This window comes from Microplitis mediator, chromosome 9 (assembly GCF_029852145.1).
Source record: "Microplitis mediator isolate UGA2020A chromosome 9, iyMicMedi2.1, whole genome shotgun sequence".
Taxonomy (NCBI): domain Eukaryota; kingdom Metazoa; phylum Arthropoda; class Insecta; order Hymenoptera; family Braconidae; genus Microplitis; species Microplitis mediator.
Genome location: NC_079977.1, coordinates 4818122 through 4845754, shown reverse-complemented (window position 1 = coordinate 4845754; position 27633 = coordinate 4818122). Strand labels below are relative to the sequence as shown.

General features: G+C 27.2%; 1 protein-coding gene across 1 annotated transcript in view; it reads left to right on the top strand.

Annotated features, from left to right (window-relative positions):
• LOC130675143 (uncharacterized protein DDB_G0283697-like) overlaps nucleotides 1-27633 on the top strand; it is a 48253-nt gene that overhangs the window by 19534 nt on the left and 1086 nt on the right. Inside the window, exons 2-5 of the mRNA XM_057480659.1 lie at nucleotides 774-1056; nucleotides 4456-4688; nucleotides 24240-24439; nucleotides 24508-24639. Coding sequence (XP_057336642.1) covers nucleotides 774-1056; nucleotides 4456-4688; nucleotides 24240-24439; nucleotides 24508-24639 — 848 coding nt within the window. The remainder of the gene's footprint in view (nucleotides 1-773; nucleotides 1057-4455; nucleotides 4689-24239; nucleotides 24440-24507; nucleotides 24640-27633) is intronic.

Below are 27633 nucleotides of genomic sequence, written 5' to 3'. Positions count from 1 at the left end.
AATGCATTTTACCACACACCCACATTAATTCCCATACTCAATGCAGTGTAAAAAATTCATTCATAAAAAAAACAATAATTACCCAAAATAAATAAAAAAAAAAAATTCACGATATTCAAATACGGAAATTACGAGACAAAATAATTGTAAAGGATGTGACTAATAAATGTCAGTCTTTATATAAATGCCTTCTAAACTTATAATTAAATAACAAAAGTAAATATATAATAATGATTTATTGATAAATATAACAAAGAAAAAAAATGTATGTTTACATTAAACTGTCACTTGTAATAAAGAAAAAAAAATAAAAGCCTTAGAATAAAAAATATGAGTCACTGTACACACAATTTATCGGAGGCGTCTGGCGATTGCGAAAAAAGTGTGTCCAAGTGTTTGACTACACTATTAAAAAGTAATTAAATGTTTTTTATTAAAGAGATTAAAGGTCAAGTGTGACAGGAGATATTACTCTAGAGTGTTGGTGTGAGAAAAAAAATGGCTCTTGATATTGAGTTTAAGTTGGTATGGTTTAGTTGAGTGAATCTTAAATGGCTGCGATTAATTTTGCTTTGAATTATTTAAGCCTGGGGCTGTTTTGTCGGCGCGTAAAAGACCCGCAGATGTCAACGATTCTGCATCTGGGATTGAGTGATATGAGAGTGAGCTGTTGTACTGCAAGGGGTTATTGATATTTAATCTGTTGGGTTGTTTTAGTTTATTTGTTTTTAATATATGTGAATATGTATATATATTTAAATTGTTTGGTTTAGGAGGAGGCTGAGGAAGAAGAAGAAACATCCGCTCCGGTTACAACCTCCGCGCCTAAAAGCACTACAATGATGAGCACGGCAGCTGTTAGCACTACTGGTGCAGCTTCGAGGCCTGTCATTATCAGCCAGACTTACGAGCGAAGAGATTCACGATTCTCGGATCCCACGAGCTCTGGGTTTACCCCTTTATCGCACGCCCCGCACAAAGTTCCGGTTAAAGAGATTAAAAGTTTACAGAATAATAATAATAGTAATAATTACAATAGCAATAAAAGTGGTAAATGTAAGTAATTTTTTTAATTTTGAAAAAATTTTTGCGGGTAAAATGGGTTGGAATTTTTTATTTACTGGCGGGAATTTTAAAATTGAGGTTTGAAAAAATATTTGGAGTTTATATTTTTGATACCGAGTTTGACTATTGGGTTTACATGAAAATTTGTGGGGAATTTCGGGTAGAGAATTTTTTTTTATATAAAATTTTGGTGGATTATGTTTTTTGTATTTTTGGAAGTTTGGCGGGAAATTCAATTTTTATAAAATTTTGTTCGGTTGGAATGGACGTTGAAATTTTTTCTGGCCCATTTTACCCGATTTTGAAATTGGATAGAATTTTTAGGGGAGATGATAAATAATTTGATAATAATTTTTTTTTTAATTTTCGGGCAAAGGAAGTCAGTAAATAAAAAATTTCAAATAACCCATTTTACCCCGATATTTATATAAATTGTAATGCAATTTATTTCGCTCCATTTTTGATACAAGGATTAAAAAAAAACATAAATTTTTTAAGCGTTGGGGTAAAATAGGCCGTTAAAAAAATTCTTACAACGACCCACTTTACCCCTACGTAAAACAAATATTGAGCCCATTTATTTTGCTTCGTTTTCAATAAAAAAAGGTTTAAAAAAAATCTAGTTATAATTTTTTACATTTTGGGGTAAACTGGGCCGCCATAAAAATTTTTCTAACGACCCATTTTCCCCGTGTAAAAAAAATTTTAAGCCGTATAAAAAAAATCTAATACTAATTTCCTTTATATTTGGGGTAAAATGGACCGTTCTAAATTTTTTAATAACGACCCATTTTACCCCGGCGTGAAAAAATTCTAAGCTGACTAATTATTCCGCATCTTTAATACAAGAATTATTAAAAACGTCAAATTCTAATTTTTTTTACACTTTGGGGTAAAATGAGCCACTGAAAAAATTCTTATAACGACCTATTTTACCCCCATGTAAAATAAACTCTGAGCCGACTTATTTCACTCCATTCTTAAAAAAAAGGTTTAAAATAAGAATCTAGTAATAATTTTTTACACCTTAGGGTAAAATGGGCCACTAAAAAAATTTATCTCATTACCCATAAAAATTTCTCATTGACATTTATCCTCATTTCAAATAAAAATATAAAAAAAAAATATTACTAGGGTAAAATGGGTCATATGTAAAAATAGTTTTCCCCAGTTATTAATAAACAGATAAGATTTAAGATAAAAAAATGTAATCTCCACAAATAATGATAATTTAGAAAAAAAAAAAAAACTAAAGAACATTACATTAAACAACATTAAATTACATTTAATCTGTAGTTATATTATTATGAATGAATGAATGAATGAGTAGATTGTAGATTGAGTGTAACAACATATCACATTTATGGCGATTGTATCATAACTATCCTGTTTATCTGACCCGTATGATCTTCAGATGATTGACACGTACTGCTAAAGACTTAGCAACTTACACTGTACCCTTACATTCAAAACTAAGAGTAAGAGTTTTTAGTTTCACTGAGAGTAAGAATAAGACCCTACATACATTACACCAAGAGTTTAATTAAATTAATATATAAAAAGTATAAATAATGATTCCCATAACTCGGGTTATGCTCACTATTATATACGAGTACTGTTAAATTAATGACAGCTATTTCATTCGAGTCCAAGTCGGAGTCTGAGTCCAAGTTTGAGTATGAGTTAGAGATAGAGGTAAAGGTAGAGGTATCCATTACTATATATACTTATGTACGTATATTTATATATATGTGTGTATGCATAATAGAGAGACAGACTGTTACTGTGACTAGTCATAATACATAGTTATGTTATTATTATTGCGGCAATAGTCATTGCCCTCGTGAACTTTCATCAAGAAATCAACAATACGGACAATAAAATATTACCAAGTACATCTGAATACACCTACTAATTTTTTTTTTATGTTAAACAATTTGTTAAAGTTTTTTTTTCTAATGATTTATGGGGTTTCTAGACGGCTGGTGTGTTATGGGGTAAGATGGGCCGTGTAATTTATGGTGTTGAATCAAATGGGTTGTTTGTATATGATTTTTATTTATGACATTTTTGAATGGATGTTTGTTTGATGAATTTCAGGTGTATGGGGAAAGATGGGTTGTATAAATAGTGAATTTTTTAACCCATACGAAAAAAATATATATCCGGATATATCCCGGCCAATCTGCATATAAACGACATATATAAAAATGTATGTCTCATATATGCAGATTGGCCCGGATATATCCGGATATATATTTTTTTCGTATGGGAAAGTAGAGATTTGAATAATTTTTGAGGAGGTTTGAAATTTTGAATTTTTATTTAGGGAATTTAGAGTTTATGGGATAAGATGGGTCGTAAAAATAGTAAGTTTTTGAGTATGGAGATTTGAATAATTTTTTAGGTTCAAAATTTTGAATTTTTATTTAGGGAATTTAGAGTTTATGGGGTAAGATAGGTCGTAAAAACAGTGAATTTTTTGAGTATGGAGATTTGAATATTTTTTGAGGTTTGAAATTTTGAATTTTTATTTAGGATATTTAGAGTTTATGGGATAAGATGGGTCGTAAAAAAAGTAAATTTTTGAAGTATGGAGGTTCGAATAATTTTTGAGGTTTGAAATTTAATTGGTAATAAAATTTTGAATTTTTTATGGGGGGATATGAGTCGGTAAGAAATTTTGGGCGAAATTAATTTTGAAAATTCAAATTTTTAAAAAATTGAGAAAAAAAAATTATAAAGATTGATTTAGGGAATTTAGAGCTTATGAGGTAAAATGGGCCGTATAATTCATGGTGTTGAACTAAATGAATTGTTTGCATATCATTTTTATTTATATATGACACTTTTGAATGAATGCATGTTTGTTTGATGAATGTTAAGTGTATTGGGTAAGATGGGTCGTAGAAATAGAAATTTTTTTAGTTATGGAGATTCGATTAATTTTTCAGGTTTGAAATTTAATTGGTACTTGAATTTTGAATTTTTCATGAGAGATGAGTCAGTGAGAAATTTTTTGGGTGAAATTAATTTTGAATATTAAAATTTTTTAAAAATAAAAAAAAATAAACTTGAAGTTCGATATAGGGAATATATACAGAGTTTATGGGGTAAAATGGGCCGCGAAAAAAATGAATTTTTTGGGTATTTAAATAAAAAAAAATTTACAGTATGTTGATAAAAAAATAAAATTTAGAAAATGAGGCAAAATGGGACGTTTAATTTTCATCTTTTTTCTATTGAAAAAAAATTTCTACCATTTTTTTTTTAATTAAAAAAAAAAAAATTGGGTAAAATGGGCGAAATATTTTGTTTTACACTTAAAATTCTCCAAAAAAATATAAAAAAGTATGAATAAGATAAATATTTAATTGGCGATGATTGCAGCTGCTGAAATAAGAGAAGCCCTACAGCACGCGATGAAAGTATCGCGGGAAGGTAGCTGTCAGTGGCCACGTGCGAGAGTTATACCCGTGAGAGATGTCTATCCAAGTCCCTCGACGACTTACATTCCACACTGCGCGATTCTTCACAGATGCTCAGATGACACTGGCTGCTGTAGATCTGAATCGCTTACATGTGTACCCAAGCAGTCTCACAAAGTTGAATTATACTTTTACGTAAGTACTTTTATTTATACTAATTAAATGATAAAATTTAATTTTCAACCCAATCGTTAGGTACATACTCAAACAAAAAAAGTTCGTGGATATTTTGTCTGCATAAATCTATCGATGCGTTAAATAAAACGGACGTTACATTCTCCTGATTGGTTACTCACAATCTTATAGATCCCCTCGAAGATTGCGGAAGGCATTTCTGGGATCTCAGGTATCCGATAAATCCTATCTCTCGTGGTTCAATAGTGCGGATGATTGCTTTACTGATCCGCTACTGATATACTTATATTTTATCTCATATTTTCACATGACTGGTTACACATGTGTTACTATTTAATAGCCTGTACAAACTCTTTTTTTTTATACCACTAGAAACTTTTTTCCTGCCCAGTCATTTTAGAAACCGTAATCACTAAATTTGTCCTCTGATAATTTCTCATTAAAAAATTTTTTCTTTGTTTGAAAATCAAAACGCGGTTTTTATTCAAAAAATTAAATCAAATTATTTTCTATTTGCTACTGAAAAATTTCATGAAAAAAAATGAGAATAAATTTTTTTTGGGTTTAACAAAAATAAAAAAAAAAATTACCAGATCCATTTTACCCCAATCAATACAAAGATTCGGAACTGACTAATTTCGTTTTATTTTTAATACAAGGATTTAAAAAAATATTTAATAGTAATTTGATTTTACATAAGGGTAAAATGGGTTGAACCAAAAAAATTTCATAGTCAATAATTTTTACGATACAGCCGTTTTAAGTCTTAGAAAAAACGCGCGAAATTTAAAAAATATTTTGAATAGTTTTGATGATAACTTTTAAAAATTTGATGTTTCGAAAATTTTTTATCAGGGAAAAGTTACAGGTAATCAAATTTCCTTTCCAAAAACCACCCATAACATATATTTGTCGAAAATTTTCAGTTATTACTCAAGTTTGAATGAAACCGAAAAAAATTATTTAAAAAATACGCGTTTTACTCCAATATATAAAAATTTGACTGACTTATTTTCCCGAAATTTTTCTACTTTTTTTTCTGTATAAATAATAATTCATAATATAAAATAAATCTTAAATTAGTACTGCAGAGTATCAAAAAATGACTCGATAAAAAAATTAATTTAATTACCGAACTGTTCTGCGAATTGGCAAAAAAAATGTAATCAATAAAAAAAAAAAATAAATATATATCCATCAGATACAAAATATGTGGGCGTATATATATGTAAAATATATATCGAGTTAACACTTAGAAGAATAACTAAATAATTACTACTGATTGAAAGAAATAAAAAAAAAAGCGCGATTGTAATTCTTCTGACAAAATAATATAATGTCTTGATAATCGATACCGTCCACTCCTTCCGGATTTTTTTAAATTTAATAGCATACCAAGACAATGCGACATTACGATAATATATATTTATTTATATATATGTATACACAGAAAAAAAGAATTTCTGAACGCAAGAAATATTTTGCACTGTAAATTAAATACAAAAATTTTTTTAGCGCAAGAATTTTTTTCTCACCTCAAAAAATTTTTGTTTTCAATTTGTGATGCAAAAAATTTCTTAGGACAAGTGAAAATTTTTCGCGCCAAACAATATTTTGCACTACGAATTAAATACAAAAATTTTCTTAACACAAGAATTTTTTTCTCACCTCAAAAAATTTTTGTTTTTAATTTATAATGCAAAAAATTTCTTAGAGTAAAAATTTTTCGCGCCAAGAAATATTTTGCACTACGAATTGAAACCAAAAATTTTTTTTCTCGGCTCAAAAAAATTTTTGTTTTCAATTTATAAAGCAAAAAATTTCTTGGGGTAAGTAAAAATTTTTTGCACCAAAAAATCCTTTTTGTTTGTATATTTATATATATATTTATAGAAGTCAGCTTAAAACTATCAATCAGCATTATAAATAACTAAAATAATAAATAATTGATTAAAGAATGCGTTAAATCCTCATGACAGTTTCGCTCTATTTAACGATCGTTTACAATCGATTGTAATTAATTATTCATGTCAATGTAGGACTTGATTGATTGTCAGATAGCTTATTAATATATATAAATACATTTGCTTAATACATTTTAATTTGTTAATTATATAATAATCTACTTTTTTCTTTTGAGGCTGTGATGAAATAACCAAGTAGAGAAAAAAGTAGATTAATTATAATTTATAATAATAATAATAATAATAATAATAATAATAATAGTTATTATTATTATTGTTGTAATGATTTATGCAATTATTGAATGAGCTGATTTGCTTAATAGTCAGTACGTGACTCAATAGCTCAGTACATCGCAATTATTAACTGGCTATTAAAATATTAAACCGTAAATTATTATTTATTTGTGTAGAAATATGAGCGCGAGTATTTAGGATGAGAATTTGCTACGCGTTTTATTTTAAGTGAAAGGTTTATTGCATTCTATATATGATCTTATTTACGGTTAATTTATAATTACTATTATTATTATTATTTTTTTTAGTTTTTGATTTTTTTCGGTTTTATTTACTTTAGTAATAACTGAAAATTTCAGATAAATATATGTCATGGGTGGTTTTTGGAAAGGAAATTTGATTGCCTACAACTTTTCCCTGATAAAAAATTTTCGAAAAATCAAATTTTTAAAAGTTATCATCAAAAATGTGTAAAATATTTTTTTAAATTACGCGCCTTTTTTTCTAAGACTTTAAACGGCTGTATCTTAAAAACTATTGAGTCTGTGAAATTTTTTATGGATAGTAAAATTTTAGTAAATTGAATTCCCTTTCTAATGGCCACCCACAATGCGAAGTTATCTAAAATGGTCACGAATATATGGGTTGTAAAAAAAAAAATTATTCAAAATTTTAATGAGTGATTTGAAAAATTGATAAATAATTTAAAAATAAACAGAAAGTTAGGGATAAAAAAAGAAAAACAATATATTATTAGACTATTATGATAGTTGGCCGAGTGTCAAACTTGTGATTGGTAGACGAAAGCGCGAATAATGTCACTCGCATAAAACACCTACCATCTAAACTCTAAAATAAAATTACAGTTAACTCGTAAGCTTCCGTAATACCAAAATATTACTGATTTACTCAGCACATTCCGCATTAAATTCAACAAAATAGTTAATAAAATCTATTAAATATCCATTAAAGCAAAAGTTATTTAGTAAATTTTAAAAATATAAAATTTTTAATTATCTTATCCAGGAATTTAAGTTCTAAAACTTTCTTTTTAAATTTAAAACCACTCGCTATATCTCAATAGCTTTATATTTTATTTACGGCCAAGCCATTAGTTATCGCAAAACCGTTCAAAGTTATCGTGTCTAGTATTTTAAATAGAGAACTACTCAGTCTAATCCGAAATCAACCCAAGTACCAGAAGAAACGTTAAAAGAAAATTTCTGTGTCAGAAGAGATTCTTAAAACTGTCAACTCTATGCTTTTAGAATAAATAGATAATTTAATAATTTTGTTTATCAAGACTGACATTTGTTTGACTTTTCTGTCTTAAACATCTTAATCTTTGGGTATATTTATGTTAATTTATTGACCTGGATGTGGAAAACAATTTTTTTTCACATTCTTGAGGCAAAAAAATATAATCGGGCTCTAAATTAATAGATCGTGTTTTAAAATCGACTATTTATTATTTTTTAAACGGCCCACTTTGCCCCAATTGTTACAGAAAATAATCAAAATATTTATAAAAATTCAATTCTAATAAATTATGTATTTTATTGTACAAATTTTTACTTAAAATTTTTTTACAACCGACCCATTTTACCCCTTGAAAAAAAATTCTTGACATAAAATATTTTTCCGTGTAATTCAAAATTTTTAATATTTAATTTTTTATTTTTGGGGTGAAGTTGGTTTGATAAATTTGACTATTAATTATTTTTTAAACTGCCCATTTTACCCCAACCTTTAGATAAAATTACCAAAAATTTGATTTCATTAAATTATTCAATTTTTTTTGTGAAAATTTTCACTTAAAATTTTTTTTAAAACCGACTTATTTTACCCCATTGTAAAAAAAAATTCTCAAAATAAATGAATTTTCCTCGTTTTTAATTCAAAATTTTTACTATTTATGGTGTAAAATTGATTTAATAAATTTGGCTGTTTATAAATTTTTAACGGTCCATTTTACCCCAACCTCTAAATAAAATTATCAAAAAATTAATTTATTAAATAATTCAATTTTTTTATAAAAATTTTCACTCAAAATTTTGTTTACAACCGACCCATTTTACCCGATCGTAAAAAAAATTATTTTCCCTCATTTTTAATTCAAAATTTTTCTATTTTTTTTTTTTCATTTCCGGGGAATAATTGAGTTGATAAATTTTGATATTGTCCCTTTAACCCAAATTCACATAAATTTTTCCTATAAAATAAAAATTTACATCAAATTTCTATACTCCGACGTAAAATCCGTCGCCTAATTTTTGAATTTTTGAATTTAAATAATGAGTTCAAAAAATTCAAATACTAAAATTTTGACTGAAGGGCAATAAATACACGCAACATTCACTTTGTCAGAGACCCATTTTACCCCATCGAGATAAAAGCAATAAATTTTCCCAATTTTGAATGTCGGGTTGGGAATCAATTTAAATTTAAAATAAAAAACAAAATTACAAGGAAATATTTTAATGAAAAGAATAGCGACCAGCTGCTTTAAGAAATTATCCATTGAACTTACGGAATGTAGTTGATTTTAAGCATTGTTCTTGGTAACTTGTTAAAGCAGTGTGGTTTTAATGTAAATTCCAGACAACCGCGATCAACACTTGACTTTAAAGACGAAGGAGGAACAGTATGTATATATACATGGATATATATTTATATGTACGGATATTTTAACGATGTGAATCCGAACACAAGGGAACGAAGACAACCCTAGACATGATTCTATTTTCGTAACGACTTATATTATTAATAAGAAAAGATAAAATACGTTACTGTGATCTCACTTACTCTACAGTCTTAAAATGTCGGTCTGGTGAAATTGACGCTGGTTAATGGATAATAATATTTATAAGAATGCGGAAGATGTTTGTGACAGGTCTTTAATTTTATTCATTTTTAACGCACGTGGTTAACTTACTTGAGAGAATTATTAATAGAGTCATTTTTTCATGGGATCATATCACCTGCGATTTTCAAAACCGTTTACTGTCTAAAATATAAGTGGGATTTTTTCAAAATAATTTTTTCATGGTGGAGAAAAAGTGAACTTATAAATATACTTTATAGTTGGTCACTTTTTGTTGGTCAGTTATTGAGAAATTTTAGAAAATAGATTAAGATTGGAAACAAGATGGCGGCTCCCGTATGAAAATAACATATATGGTCAAAATATATGATAAATATCAGAAAATATATATATGGCCAATTTAAATATATTTTCTGATATATTTTTTTTTATATTAAAAAATATAATATTCATCATATATGAGTCCGTATATGTTTACCATATATAAAATATATAAGTCAATCATATACAAAAAATATATTTTTATCATATATGAAAATATATATTCTTGTCATATACGAAAACTATATTTTTATCATACATAAAAATATATGTTTCCATCATATACGAAAAATATATTCTGATCATATATAATAACATATATTTATATTGTGTGTGGAAAAAAAACTTTCTGATTTGTATGACGAACTCCAATTAAATTAGATCTAAATTTTAATATACTCTTTAAATTGCAGTTAAAATTTTCAAAATTAGTTAATTTGATGCGAATATATATACCCATATACATATACATACACCGAATAAAATATATGCTTAAATATAACAAAGGAAATATATGGTGCCATGTATAATATAAATTATATGCTACCATATATTTCATTTCATATAAAAATTTTATATTTTTTGAATATAAAAGGAAATATATCAATACAATATATTATAAGGTAAATGTAAATGTATATATAGCTTAATTTAAAAAACATATAAGTTACATATATGGAATACATATATTTACTACTGTATATAATTTTACATTTAATCGGCCAAAATCTCTATATGTTTTTTTATAATATACAATATAATATATCATATATTTTTTTGTTGCGAACATATATGATTTTATATATTTCAACTATATATTGTTTTTTCATACGGGCTATGAACACATGTGATAGGTAAACGCATTATTTAGTTAAAGTAATGAATAATTTGAATTTAAATAAATTTTTTTGAACAATGAAAAAGTGAAGGAATATAAATTAGCATCTTTTTGTTCAATTTGATTGATAAGTAATTAAGGTATTAATTTTAAATGATTGATTAAGAATTTTTTGGCAATATGGCGGCGTTGAAGCCACCTGGAATTTTTGAAGGCATTTATTAGTGGAACCATTGGCTAAATTAATTTTGAAAAATTTTTTGTGATACCGTAAAAGTGAATGATTAATAATTGATAAGATTTTTCTTTGAATTAATTGATGATTAATAAAAAAAATCAGGTCATAAATTGGGTAATAATTTTTCATCGCAATATGGCGGCTTATTGCCTCACTTGGAAAATTTAAATCTGTTTAATTAATAAAATATATATGAAAAAACAATAAAATATTTTTTTTGAGGTAAAATAAAAGTGAATTAGTAATAATAGTGATCAATTAATTAATTTAATCAACCAGTAAATTTAATATAATTGATTTTCAGTTTTTTTTAATGACTACACCTAAAATTTTTAATGCAAATGTTTTTTCAAATAGTTGAATTTTTCTAATGATCTAGACAAAATTTGGCAAGAAAAATTGAATTTATTAATGAAAAGATAACCTGAGTAAGTAAATTTTAAAAAAATTATTTCGCAATGAGGTTAAGCCGTTACACGGAATGTTGAATTTTCTTTAAGAAAATCTTAACGTAAATAATAGTAATCGTAACACGATCGATTAGACACGAAAAAGAAAAAAAAACAAAATAAAAAGTACATCCTACGCATTGACCAGGTCGACTGACCGAGTATACTTAAAGATCAACCGTAATGTAAAGAGACACTCTAACAAACTCTCTGAGAACACTATTTCTATTTTTACAGCGTCTAGAACTAGTCGTTCAGTGTCTAGTAAATTTTATATCTTTCTCTCTTGCTCTCGAAACTTTCGTATCGCAATTGTATTTACCTTCACAATCACAATCGCAAATCGCAATTCTCTACAACGCACATTTAGTTTAAAAAATATATTATAAAAAGATGACTCGATATTTATGAGTGACACTTTTAAGTAGATCAGTGTCTTATAGAAAAATTGCTTTATCATAATAATAGCGATTATTATTACTATTATTATTATTTTTTTTTATATACAATTGGATTATTAGTGAATGTTAATTTCACAATCAAATTTATTTATTGGCGGATTTTTAATAAACACTAACAATGTTGCAACTTTTTGACAATATAATTTGTCTTCATCAAGCCAATTTTAATTCTTATTATTCTTATTATTATTATTCTTATTATTATTATTATTATTATTATTATTATTATTATTATTATTATTATTATTATTATTATTATTATTATTATTATTATTATTATTATTATTATTATTATTTTTATTACTATTATTCGCAGTATCAGTAGAATTATTATTATTATTATTATTATTATTATTATTATTATTATTATTATTATTAGTATTTTTTTTTTAATAATAATAATAATAATAATAATAATAATAATAATAATAATAATAATTTATTCATTTAGCCCGTGGCTATTTTACATTGAACATTATTTTAAATTAAATTACATTTTTTTAACATACTCTTTCAATAACCTTCTAAAATTATTCAGTCTATTATTTTTATTATTATTATTATTATTATTATTATTATTATTATTGTTATTGTTATTATTATTGCTACTACTATAAGCAGTATGAGTAGAATTATTATTATTATTATTGTTGTTATTATTATTATTACTACTACTATTATTAGCAGTATTAGTAAAATTATCATTATTGTTATTATTATTATTACTAGTACTATACTATTATTAGCAGTATTAGTAGAATTATTATTAATATTATTATTATTATTATTATTATTATTATTATTATTATTATTATTATTATTATTATTGTTATTATTATTATTATTGTTGTTATTATTATTATTATTACTTCTACTATTATTAGCAGTATTAGTAGAATTATTATTATTGTTATTATTATTATTGTTATTATTAATTATTAAAATAATTAGGTTCAAAAATAAATATATTTCGTAATAAAAATAAATATGACATCTGGCTTCACGACGTAAATATTTGCATAAGCTTCTAATGATATATAACATATATATTTCAAACTTGTGTGAAATCGTTCACGTGATAAGAAATTTTTTTTTTTTTTTTCCAAGAGGATTAATAATTTATATATTTAGTATAACAATTTTTATCTCATAACGTGGAAGTAATCTATCTATAATTGCATGTCTGAGCTTTATATTAGAATCATACACAAGTGTGCGCTAAGTTGCGACGATACATCTTACTAACTGCATCAACAGGGGCCAATCGGGTATAATAACCCCAACTAACCTTCGCCAAGAAAATACAAGCATAATATTGTATATAGTCAAGGATAATAATCATTTTTTTTTTGATTCCGTAAATATTTTCTTAAATAATATTTAGACTTAACCTTGGACGAAAATTATTTTAAGACATTTTATAAATATATATATATGTGCCGACCCTTTGATAAATTAAATGGAATTGAGAATAAGCAAATAAATAAATAAATAAGTAAATTAATCAATCAAAGTTAAATTTGAAATGCGATACGAAAGATTTAATGTGAAAGTTATAAATAATCTATTAAGTCAATTAGTTTTCTCAACTATCTTCGCAATTTATATTTTTAAAATAAGACGGGAGTTATAAATAAAATGGAAATTTAAAAGAAAAAGAGAAATTTCATAAAATTAAAAGTATTCATGAATTGTTTATCTTGATAAATAATTAATGAAGCTTTTACGGAAGTACTTTAGAGAAAAAGTAGTTTTTTTTTTTTTTTTCTATAAATGCAGCGCATGGGTTTCGAAGCGTGGGCTCAAGAATTGCGGGTAGTAAGTTGAAGTTCGGAGCGTCGCTTATTGTTAATGTAGACACCGGTTACAAAATAAAATAAATGCCTACTCGACGGCAAATTTTCAATTGTGCGTACAGTCAGTACGCGTGGGCGATTAATGACAGCGTATGTCTTTCAAGTAATGTAAGCAGAGTGCCTCAGGTATATAACATTAGCGGTGTATATATTACGTGGTTTTGTTTTATTTAATAACAGGTTGCTTATGCTAAAAATTAGATCAATTAAATCCTGTATATATTTCAAATTTAAATCTCGCAAAAAAGAAATTTGTGTGTAATTTAATTTTTTGACTGCACCATTGTATTCTACGGTAAAAATCCGTTCCAAAACTCATACATGAGTTCAAAAAACGAAAAAATTAAATTCCATTTTTAAAAAATTCGAAATATTGTCACTACTTTTTTTTATTTTTTTGAACTCATGCATGTGTTTTGGAACGGATTTTTACCGTGTGATCTGATGGCTAAGTCAAAATTTTGAAATAACCAAAATTTGAAAAGTCCTTCGGAACACGGAAATGAATTTTGTAAAAAAAAATGCGTTCTTTAAACGTAACGTTCGAATTTCGATAAAAAAATGTCTTCGGCATGAAGAATCCATATATTGTATGGATATTTTAATAAATTAACATAAATTTAATATCACTATTACAAACTCGTACAATAAATAAATCTCTCGGCTCCTGTTTTGTTTTATGTATCGTAATTACACGCCCTGTTAGCTAACGGAGTACAAGGAAAGTTCACTACCTGAAGATCATTTACAAAATATCCCGAGGCTTCTTGTATTCGATTTAAAATAATATATAACCTCAAAAAATGGTATCCGTTCATATATATCAGTGGCTGATATATATTATGAATGAACGAACATAAACTACAATTAATAAAGAACAAATACAATAAACAATAAGCCATCAACCAGTAATCTAATGAACCCTAACCAAACAAGAACAATAATAATAATTGTTCGTGTGATTAAAGGCACATCCGATCCATTACAAAATTAATTCATTGATAGTATTTTACTAATTACATGTATTGATACCTTCAGATCAATTCTATAATCAATTGTAATCTTAAATACCTACACGAAAAAATATATATTTAGAAGTATGTCTCAGCAAAATAGTATACATATAACAATACTAAAGATATAAGCCGAATATATACTATTTTGCAGGGATATATCTTTTTTCGTGCGGGTAAAATTTAACAATTAACATAAATATTATTTTTACTATTTTCTTATGTTAATTGTTAAGATTTATTTCGAATTTACAATCGTTTATTGAATTGTTCTGATAATGCTAGTACATGTAATCAGCGAAATTTTACCAACATATAATGATCCTAAAGTTAGTAGACACTGAACAGTTTTGGAATTATTTTTCAACAAATTGATTACAAAAAAAAAGTGCAATATGAAGCTGGTGGAGGTGATTTAAAGTGAGCGGATCGCGATTTTTTGATTTGGTGGCAATAGAGATCGCTTCGCGTTCGAGGTGTGCAAAAAATTAAAAATGTGCATATGTAGAAAATTCAAAAAACTATAAGTGTACTTTTTTCAAACATTTTTTTTTATAATTCATCGTTTTGAAAAAAAATCCAAAAATTATTAGACGCCGACTAACTCGAATATCATCCCTAGTTAAGAATTACGATTAAGTCCGATTCAAATCCGATTGAGTTTAATCGGAATGAATCGGTTTCAATCGGAAAAAGTGCATAAAAATAAAAATATTATTTTCCGATTGAATCCCATTCAAAAATTTTAATCGGAATGAATCGGTTCCAATCGGAAAATAATATTTTTATTTCGTTATTATTTTCCGATTGGAACCGATTCATTCCAATAAAATTTTGAATGGGATTCAATAGGTTTCAATCGGAAAATAATATATTTTTCAAAAATTTTCGATTCATTCCAATAGGATTCAATCGGAAATTTCCGATCAAATCCTATTGAAGTGAATCGCTCTCTAAATATGAATTAGTGAAAACAAATGAATATTCACTAATTCGGAGTGCCAATCAAACCACTTTTTGGAATTAGTGGTTGGATTTGCACTTTGAATTAGTGAATATTCACTTGTTTTCACTAATTCATGTTTAGAGAGCGGATTTCTCAACCAGGGATACAATATATTGATATTCAAATGGGTCGAATTTTCATGGAAAAAATAATAGTGGAAAAATTGCAGTTCCAAAAATCAACACAGTCTTTCTACTTAACTTTAAAACTGTAAAAATTACATTTTTTCTGAGACCTAGTAATTATTACAGCTTCATATAAGACATTTTTCAGTACTTAATATAGCGTTTCATTCATAATGAAGTTTCATTCAACTGAAAATACATTTTAAACTGTAAAATTTGATATCTATAATTGTAATTACTCTATTACAAGAAGTAGTTTCAATTATTACAGTTCAAACTGTAATACTTGAAGTTTTTTTATACAAAGGCTCTGTTTTTGCACTAAAAACTGTAACTTTTTCACTGCTCTTTTTTTCGTATGCACAGAAAAAACATTATCAGCTGAAAGTAAATATTCTGATTCAAGAAAATTTTTTTGAAAACCTCAATTTTTTTGGATAAAGTAGAAATTTTCTTTGACAGACAAATTTTCTTGGCTCAAGAAAATCTTGTCTTCCAAAATATTTTCTTGATTCAAGATTTTTTCTGTGTGCTTTTAATTATACTCACAAACATAAGTACCAATCAAAATAAACATATATATATTTTAAAGCGACTGAAAAAATAAAAATTACAATAATAATAATAATAAAAGTAAAGGTAAACTAGACAATGAAGTTGCTAATAATGTAAACAAAGACGTCTATTGTTTACTCAAGGCCGCGTTACAAAATTTATTACTATAATTATTATATATATATTTATTTATCTATTTATTTATGAATAATTAAAATTCAATAATTAACAAATGTAAAAGAAGGCTTTGAAACCGTAATAAATATTGATATATAAGTCAGTTATTAAATAAAAATAATTAATTATATAGGAAAGTAACGTGCAATTAAATTGTAAGCAGCCTGTGTGGTCCGCGAGCTGATAAAAAGTTATAAAATGTTAAGCTATCATCATCATGTCTAGTTAATTTAACAGGTATCATATTAATTGATATATATTTTAAATAATTTAGTGAGTCGATTTATAATAGAGGGGAGAGCAAGACCGAGCACTTAAGAGTTTCGGTAGTTGATTATCAAATTAATTGGCAGTTTATATGACGATCGATTGAAATAGCTTCGTAATTTATTCGATAGCTTTTTAAAATTTCAAAAGAAGGGGCATAATGGTCTCCGAAAAAAAAATTTAATGAAAATTAATTTTTTGAAACTTTTCTATTTTGTCGGGATTCAATTTTTAAATTTCAGGGTGGCCACAAAGAAATGTTTTCAAAATTCTCTGATATTTCCCGGTTTTCCAGTAAAGTTTTTCACATTTTTCCCTGATTTAGAAATTTTATTCGTATCATTTAGATATTCAAAGTTTTTATTATATTTTCATTTTTAATAATTGAATTTGATAATTAAATCATAAGAGAAACCATAAAAAATGACAATAAAATAAATTAATATTGCCTACTTTTGATTATTCGATGTTAAAAATGTATAAGTTAAAATATTTAATAAGAAATTTTATGATTTAAATAAATTCAAAATACACTGGTTACAAAAATTAAGGGATACTAAAAAAATTTCAAATTTTTTCGTAATTTTCAACAGTTTGTAACTCGAAGGAAAATGGTCGTACAATAAAAACAAAAAGTCGAACTGTAGCTTCAAGTGTCTAGTTTTCTGATCTGGGTCTTTAAATTTTTTTATTATGCACGGTTCCGGAGCAATCAAAAATCAATCATAATTATCGAAAAAAATTTATTGAAGCTCGAAGACCGTTTTTAAGACGAGCAAAAATTTGGTAAATTTCTTTTTCGATAGTTTTCTTAGGATTACTCTGGAACCGCACATAATAAAAAATTTTAAAGACCAGATCAGAAAACTAAACACTTGAAGCTACAATTTGCCTTTTTTGTTTTTGTCGTATGACCATTTTCCTTAGAGTTACAATCTGTTGAAAATCACTTTAAAATTTGAAATTTTTTTAATATCCCTTAATTTTTATAACTAGTGTATAATTTAAAATTTTTTAAATTTTGAACTGTTACAATTTAATTCCCGGATAATTTTCGAAATTCCCTGACATTTCCATGATATTTCCCGATATTCCCGATTTTCCCGGTTCGTAGCCACCCTGACTATGTACCTACTTATATTTTTTGCTTAATAAAAATTTTCTATTAATAAAAATAAAAAAGAAAAAATTTTTTTTTGAATTCTTTCGAAATATTTCATATATTTATGGAGTACAAAATTAAATAGCTTTCGATAAACAGGAAAATATATATATGCAGAAATCAAAAATTTTTTTCCCAGGGTCCAACTTACCCCAGACTAACAGAAGAAAATACAAAAATAATAAAAAAAAATTTTGCGATTTTTTAGATGCGATTTTATAGAATGGAGGACCATTTTACCCCTTCTCCTCTTTTTCTCTATTGATGGTAATTATGGTATGTGGGGGTGGCGAAACCAATAAATTAAATAAACGGGATTGTGAATTAAAATCTATTTGTAGTAACAGTCAGCATCTGTCATTAGGAAATAAATAAAACCACAAATCGTTTAATACCGTATGTAGTATATTGTATGTGGTATATATATATGTAGTATATAGTATGGAGTATGTAGAGAGACATTATTAAAGCGCCATATCTCAATTTACTTTACAACAAGAACTGGTTTTACATTTACTCGGCTCGTGGACTGTCGGTACGAACGATCGGTATAAAACTTTTAAAATAAATAAATAAAACAACAAGGAGCTGGATACAACACAACAGTCGACGGTATTCCACGTGGAAATGTCCTCGAGATAAAGCGAATTGAGGAATGAGACACGCGGATCACGGAAGAGATCGTTAATCAAAAGAAATCTCAATACCGATTCGCTGTTATCGGATTTTCTATATGAAATTTTCATTTTTTAATTTTTTTCGCGTTAATTGTCATCTGAAAAATGGGTGCCCGCATGAAAATATCATATATGCTAAACATATATTAAAAAATATATGCTACAGATATAAATATATATGTGACAATACATTAAATCTTATATAGAACTATACATAGATTTCGGCCGATTTTATTATATTTCTATATATGTTTTCTCTTATATGATTTCATAGATTTCCGTATAACTTCAATATATTATTTATATATTTGAAAACTTATAATTTTAATATATTCAAAAATAAATGTTATTTATATATGGAAACAAATAAAAATACATATATAATTCATCATTATATGGCACGATATATGTACCAGGTATTTAACTTTATAAATTTTTGTATATTTTTCGATATATAGAAACATATAAGTCTCCCCATATATATGTAAGAATAAATAAAATCTATTTTTTTCTGTCTTCCTCTCTCTGTTATAAGATTCAAACATTGTGTTCAGAATATATATATATATATATAATGTATGTATGTATATCAATATATGTAATACATATATGTGCTAACTTATAAGTTTACATATATGATTATAAATATATATAATACATGCATTAACTTATAAACTTACGTATATAATTAATTATATTAAAACTTACTATATTATATATAAGAAAATATATATCGTTTTTGGCCACTTATATGGTCCCATATTGATTATATATTTTTCCATATATATTTTTCATATATGGTATTTTCATGCGGGTGATAATAGAAATTTTGTTTCTTTCGCTAAAATTTTCGATAGGAAATTTTATATCGATTACCGGTTGTTGATTGTATTGACGGTGGGAGAAGATCGATGGCCTCTATTAACCGGCAGACTTCTTGTAGACACATTTCTTAAAGTAATTATTGTTGTTATTTTATAGAAATTGCAAAAAATCATTACGTAATTAGTGATTTATTAATGAAATAGGCTCTGAAGTCATGAAATATTAATATCCGAGCCAATAAATATATGAGGAAAATTTTCCTTTGAATTTTCGCATAATTGCGTGAGTAAAATTTTCAAAAAATAGTCAAGATTTTTATTATAATTCCAACTTGCCCCGAAAATAAAAAATAAATTTTTTTTAGATTTTTTAGGGGAGTCAAAATAAGGGACCATCTTGCCCCCACCTGGCCTATAGTAACTAAATAATTCGGAAAACTCGAATTTTGAGGTATAATGCAGTAGAATTTTTTTTTTTTTTTGTTAATTAGTTGATAGTTTCGATGAAAATTTTGCCTGACGTCACGCGTAAAAAATTTGAAAAATACTTAATTCTATTCTAAGAAATAATAAAATACTGGGATCGATGGTAAAAGTAGTAAATGGTATCCCATTCACGAGGAAGGTAATGCATCTTCGTAATCAGCCATCAGTTTGCGTGGGTACACGTGGGCTTCTTAAGATCCAGGAATAACAAATAAAATAAACGGAATAATTAATTAAAATAAAAAATTTTTATTTATTTGTATATAGGGAAGAGTGGGGAAAAATGCAACACTATTATTTTTAAAAAATTACTTGAAAATTTGAAATTTTCATAGCGGGAAGTTGAGTTTTTTTTTTAAATGTTTATATATAGTATGTAGAGAGACTATGGGGTAAAATAGTCCGCGCATTTTTTAATGTCGATCGAAAAAAAATTTATTTCTCGTTTACTAAAATGTGAAAATTAAATCCATAGCTGATATTTGTAGGATATTTAAATTTTGAAAAAATTAAATGAAAAAGAAAGAAAATGTATAGTTCATTTTACCCTAAGTCAATTTTTTGCCGATTAATGATAAAATAATAGACAGTAAATACGAAAATTTGCGCAACTCAATCGCGAAGCATTGAGATGTGTTCTACTAACGCTTACTCAGTCCCTGCTGATTCACTCACGTAAAAAACATTTTTACACTCTTTAAATTTCCTAAACTAGAACAAAATTCGTACCATTTGAAAGATAATTTAGCAATGAATATAACGAACTCAATTTTGATTCAATTTTTTGATATTAGCGATTGAAGAAAAGAAAAATTTTGGAAAAAACCTGTGATGTCCGTTAGTATGTACGGATGTCAGTAAACACAATAACTCTAAAAATATACGATCGATTGATCTATTTTTTTTTTTTACACTTGAATTTTTGAATGGAAAGACCATCATTAGAAAATCACTACCCAAGTCCTTTTTGTTTAATTGAAATTAATAAAAAACTAAACCGGTAACTCATGAAAAATTTAGCCGCCATTTTGTATTTTTATTATTATTTTTTGTTTCTCATTTTTTCCACTAACTAAGGCAGCAGCACTGTGCTGGACTTGAGAATTTGAAAGGTGAAATTTCCAAAAAAAAAAATGGGAATTTTTGAAAAAATTTCAAATATTAAAATGAAACTAAAAACAAAAAATCAAATTAATATTTAAAAAAAAAATATATAATAATAATTATTATAATTTTGAATTTTTTGAATTTTCTTTCACTTTTGAATTTTCCACCATTTTTTGTCAAAATTTAAAAATCGTCTTCCTAATGGGCCGACCACCACAATTCCAATTTTTTCTCGTCTAAATAAAAATTTCCAAAAAAAAAAGTCATTTTTTTTTTTTTTTTTATAAAAAATCAGTCTTTCCTATACATTTACATAAGTAACTCGTAAACTAAACAATAAATAAAATCATAAGATTATAAAATCTCCAACATTGTCAGCAAGTGACGGATGTTAATGCCCATATGTTAATTCCGAGATGAAATCGTGAATCGTGAATCAAGAGAACGTGTTTTATTTCTTAGTACGAGTAAGTTTGCTTGGTTGCATGCCATTAACTTTTCTTAAGAATCTCAATCACTGATATGTGATATGACCTAGTCTCATTCCCGACACTGATTTATGTATTTACTTATCGTTGACCACAAATTATAGTGGTTAATAAGTGATGGCTGGTTATTGCTACCTGTCATCAGCTAATGCCCTTCAGCACCTTTCAAAATAAAGTCATATGTCTCTGGTATCTGAATAAACGTCTCATGTAAATTGATAACTTATCTACGTGCTCATAAATAAAACGTTTAAAAAAAACCAATTGTTTGAATAGAGTTCGGTAACAGGAAGTATGTAAATTTATGGTTTGTTTGTTTGTAATAATTTTGAGTCTACGATTCAAAGCTTACAAATTTGAAAGAACGATTTTTTTTCTGCCTGGAGTCAAATCCATTTAGCGCGCAAGTAAAAAATTGTGGTGAAAGCTTGACGGGAATTGGTAGCTTTGGTTTTAAATAAAAACTATGCCCATCAGGCTGTCCATGACGATGGACATCGTGGACTCTTTCTTTGTAACCGGTAATCTTTTATTTTAGTTTGAGATTGAGTTTAAATTTAAGTTTAGTTTAAAGACTTCGCCGTCACGCAATCCACTGAGTATTAAATTGTTATCACCCGCGGCTAGAATAATACGCATGAGCAAGATGATTGAGGATTCAAGACATCTGAGACTTAACAGATAAAATCCAGACAAAATATATGTAATTCTATATAGATCTTTGACTCGAGGTTTTATTTTAATAAATATTTTTCTTCGACGTTTTACTTTTGCGCTGTCGTTGACATCGCGACTAAAATGTAGTATAGTTATTTTTTTTTAATTAATTGAAAATTTGGGTAGAAATTAATATTTTTGGGCTGCGAAAATTTTTTGAATACTTATTTTTGGAAAATAATTTCGAAATTATGCTGTGCAAAATTTTGGTAATTTTTTTGTAATCAAAAAATATGATAATTTGAACCGGAGTTACAAGTTTTGGAATTTTGGAAGCGCGAAATTTGAATCTCAAATATGACCGTCTCTTAAAATAATTGGACTCGTGACCAAATTATAGAAAAAAATTTTTTAAAATCGCATTTCAAACTTGAAACTTTGAACTTGTAAAGTCTGGAGTCAAATTTGACCCTCAAAATTTTTTAAAATAAAATTCAGGACCAAAAGAGAGAAGATTCAAATTTTCTATATATTTATTCTGGTCATTTTGAATTTTTATATTTATTAAAAGTAAATTTTGACGTAATAATTATCAAAAATTTTTGAAAATAGACTTTTCAAGCTTTCAAACAAAATTTGTTTTCTAACGATACGACAATTTGCTCATGATCAAATCGTCATACAAAATTTAAAAAAATTGCAGTTGAAACTTAAAACTTTGAACTTTTTAACCCCGGAGTCAAATTTGATCCTCAAAATTTTTTAAGTAAAATTTAGAACCAAAAAAGAGAAGATTCAAATTTTTTTGTATTTTAATTATCATCATTTGGAATTTTGATCTTTATCAAAAAAAAAAATCTACCTAATAATTATCAAAAATTTTAAAAGTAGACTTTTTAAACAATCAAACAAAATTTTTTTCTATACGATACAACGATTTGAATCCGAGTTACAAATTTTGAAATTTCGGAAGCGCGAAATTTTAATTTCAAATATGATCTTTTTAAAAAATGGTAATAACTCGTGATCAAATCGTCATAAAAAATTAAAAAAAATTGCATTTTAAACTTAAAACTTTGAACTTTTTAACCCCTGAGTCAAATTTGATCCTCAAAATTTTTTTACTATAATTCAGGACCTAAAATAAAAATTTCAAATTTTCTATTTTTTGATTCTCTTCATTCTTTATTCTTTCCTTTATCAAAAATAATTTTTATGACATAACAACCAAAAATCTTCAAAACTATACATTGCAAGCTTTCAAAAAAAAAATTTTTCCAAACAATACGACAATTTGAACCCGAGTTACAGTCAGTCATATTTCAGACCCGCTGAATTTGAATGAAAATAAATAATAATCATTAAAAAGGATTAAATGAGCGTGAGTTGCCTGGAGCAAACGTCTCTTTAATGCAAATTCTGACATTTAAAATATTTAAAATTGAGACATAAATATTAAAAGTTAAAAAATGAAATTGCGATGATTGAAAGGCTTTTGTGTAATTTTATTTGTAAGAAATAAAATGAAAGATCTCACGGGGACTGTGTTGCAACGATGATATAGAAGATTGTGTCTTAAATGCTGACAGTAGCATTGATATATTAAATATATATGATACATGCATTAATATATGAGTCACCTGATGCATTTACCGCACCCTAAGCGAGATTACTATCGCGTACATTTTAAAAAATATATATATATACGTATATATTTAATGAACAAATGACATTAATGCTAAGTCAATTCTCAAGATTACGATTATTTATTACTTAGTTTGTTTATATAAATATATATATATATATGTTTATTGGTTTACAGACAACTAGCATCGGAGGTGGCAGTGTCGTGGAGAAACTCTCCTTTTACAATCACACGGAATGTGAGTGCCGTGAAAAGAGCGAGTATGGCATGCAAAATGATAATAAACTACAAGACAGCAATGAATTCAAATCTCAAGTCACTAGACAAAATCCATCACTGGTTCCACAGAATATTAGGAAGCCTGTCCAAAAAAAACCGTAAGATTGTTAACCTATTTTTTTTTTTTTAAATTTCAAAGGCGGTGAGTAATTTTTTTTTTTATCAGGTGCCGATGCCCATCGGAATTCACGCCGAGAATGAATTTTGATGGCGAGTGTGTGTGTGATTGTTTTGAAAATGACCAAGACTGCTATCGCGCAAGGAGGGGCAAAGGATATTTTTCATTACGTGATCGATTGTAAGTTTTATTTTTACTTTTTTTGGTTCTTAATGGCAATTAGTAGAATTTAAAAAAGAAATTTTATGTAATTTAATAAAAGTTAAAAAAAATTGTTGATTTTTTTATTTAAAAAAAAAATTGATTAATATTTTGGTAGTCATGAGTTGAATTTAAATTTTTGATAAGTTTTTTCTGAGGTTTTTGGAAAATATGGAAATTTGAAAATTTTAGGCTGATAGTAGAAACAAATATTTAGTTTTTATTAAAAAAAAAATTTTTTAGTAATTTTTCAAAATTTCATAGAATTTTTACGTACAATAAATTCGTGTACAACGAAGAAAAATTTACGGTAAAAATTACAATACATAAATTATGGTGACCATTCCTATCTATACACTGTAAAAATCATCGGGGTCCAAGCAGTGTAGGTGTTAAAATTATCGGTGTTAAATTTACCCCCGAAAGCGGTGTGAAAATAACGCCGCCACCGGTGTAAATATTCTGTACCGATGTTAAAATAACGCCGCCATCGGTGTAAATATTCTAGACCGGTGTTAAAATAACGCCGCCATCGGTGTAAATATTCTAGAACGGTGTTAAAATATTTTACTTAGTGAATATTTTTACTTACTCGATCACTATACTTGTTAATAAATTATATTTTTTATCAATTTTCATAAAGAACTGACATTTTTTGTGTTTTATATCTTTAAAGTTAATGCTCCAAGCGGACGCAATTTACCCCGCTTTTACACCGGCATTACTCCGCTTTTACACCTATTACCCTGCTTTTACACCGGTTACCCCGCTTTATCACCGGTATTTTTAACACCGGTGTATTACTCCTCCTACACCGGTGTAATTTCATTTTTACACCGGGCGGAGTTAAAACGAGTCCATTTTTAACACCGCGCTTTTTACAGTATATGGGTCTCATTCCTATACGATATCGGAATAGTTCCTATAAAATTAAGGTAATAACTCCTATGTCATTATGGTAATGGTTCCTACACTGTAAAAAATTTTTTGGACCCGGTGTAGTGTAAATAATCCGGTGTAAAAATTTCAGTGTGAAAATTACACCAAATATAGTGTTAAATTAAGGCGGTGTGAAATAAAAATACACCGAGAGAATTTTACACCGTTGCTTTACACTACACGGCCGTGTAAAGTTCTCCGGGTCCATTTTTACACCAAAATTTTTTACAGTGTATACTACTATGGTAAATGTTACCATACAGTATGGCAATGATTACCATAACATTACACTGTAAAAAGAGCGGTGTTAAAAATGGACTCATTTTAACTCCGCTCGGTGTTAAAATAAAATTACACCGGTGTAGGAGGAGTAATTCACCGGTGTTAAAAATACCGGTGTTAAATCAGGGTAACCGGTGTAAAAGTGGAGTAAAATCGGGGTAACCGATGTAAAAACGGAGTAATATCGGTGTAAAAGCGGGGTAACCGGTGTAAAAGCGGAGTAATACCGGTGTAAAAGCTGGGTAAACTGCGTCCGCTTCGAGTATTAACTTTAAAGATTATAAAACACAAAAAATGTCAGTTCTCTATGAAAATTAATAAAGAATATTATTTATTAACAAGTACAGTGATCGAGTAAGTAAAAATATTCACAAAGTAAAATATTTTAACATCGATAAAGAATATCTACTCAGGCGGCGGCGTTATTTTAACACCGGAGAATTTTTTTTAACACCGGTACTGAATACTTACACCGGCGGCGGCGTTATTTTCACACCGCTTTCGGTGTTGAAATTTAACACCGATAATTTTAACACCTACACCGCTTGGACTTACCCCGGTCATTTTTTACAGTGTATATAATAACAATTACCATCCCTGATAGCACGAGTTGCTTGTCAAAAAGTTGGTATTCATTAGTTTGACGACAAGTTGTCGACAACTCTAGCTTTTGCAACTTTTGGCTACAGGTTACTGCCAACTTTCTGAGAAAGTTGGCGCCAATGAAGAGCCGCAATTCGAAGGCAGGTTTCTTAGAAAATTGAAGGCAACTTCCGTCAACTCGTGGATTGCCAACTTTTGGCCATCAACTTTCTCAGAAAGTGACGGCCAACTTGGCGTCTAGTTGCGGCTGTTAGTTTGACGCCAGTTTCTCGCCAACTTGACTATCAGGGATAATGTTACAGTAACCGTTACGATTTATAATGGTAATGATTACTATATATTATGGTGATGATTACCATAATATGAGGAATTTCTAAATGCTATGGTAATGATTACCATAATTTAGTTACCATGCGGTATAGAAAATTTTACCATAATTATAGAAACAGTTCCCATAGTTATGGAAACTTTTCCCAGAAACTATGGGAGTATAGGGTAGAGGTACCATTTGTGGCCACTGCTCCATTTTTGGACATTTAATCCTTTATTTTAATTAATGAAAAAGAGTAAAATTAAATTTTCATTTTAGTAGTGGGATAGAAGTATCTTTAAACATATTTTAAAAATTGATTATGTTATTGGGTCTTTTACAAATTATTTTATTTTAATTTTTCAAGTGTCCAAAACTGGCCCTAAAGTGGCCAAAAACGGTATCTCTACCCTATCCCATAATTCCAAGTAATTATTACCATAATTTTATGGGTTGATATTTTATAAACGTATACGGAAAGAAAATTATAGCAGCGGTTCCCATAATTTTGTGAAATTTTTTCCTATACCATCATAGGAATTACGACCATAAATTATGGGAGCGGTTCCTATAATTATAGGAATGTTTCCCATAATTATAGAAATAGTTCCTATAATTATGGGAATGATACCCATAACACTATAGGAATGGTTCCTATAATTATCGGAATGGTTCCTATAATGTATAGGAATACTTTCTATAATATTATGGGAATCATTCCTATAATTTATGGGAATCATTCCCATAATATTATGGGAACTATTCCCATAAATTATAGGAACCATTCCCATAATATTATGGGAATGGTTCCTATAATAGTATGGGAACTATTCCCATAA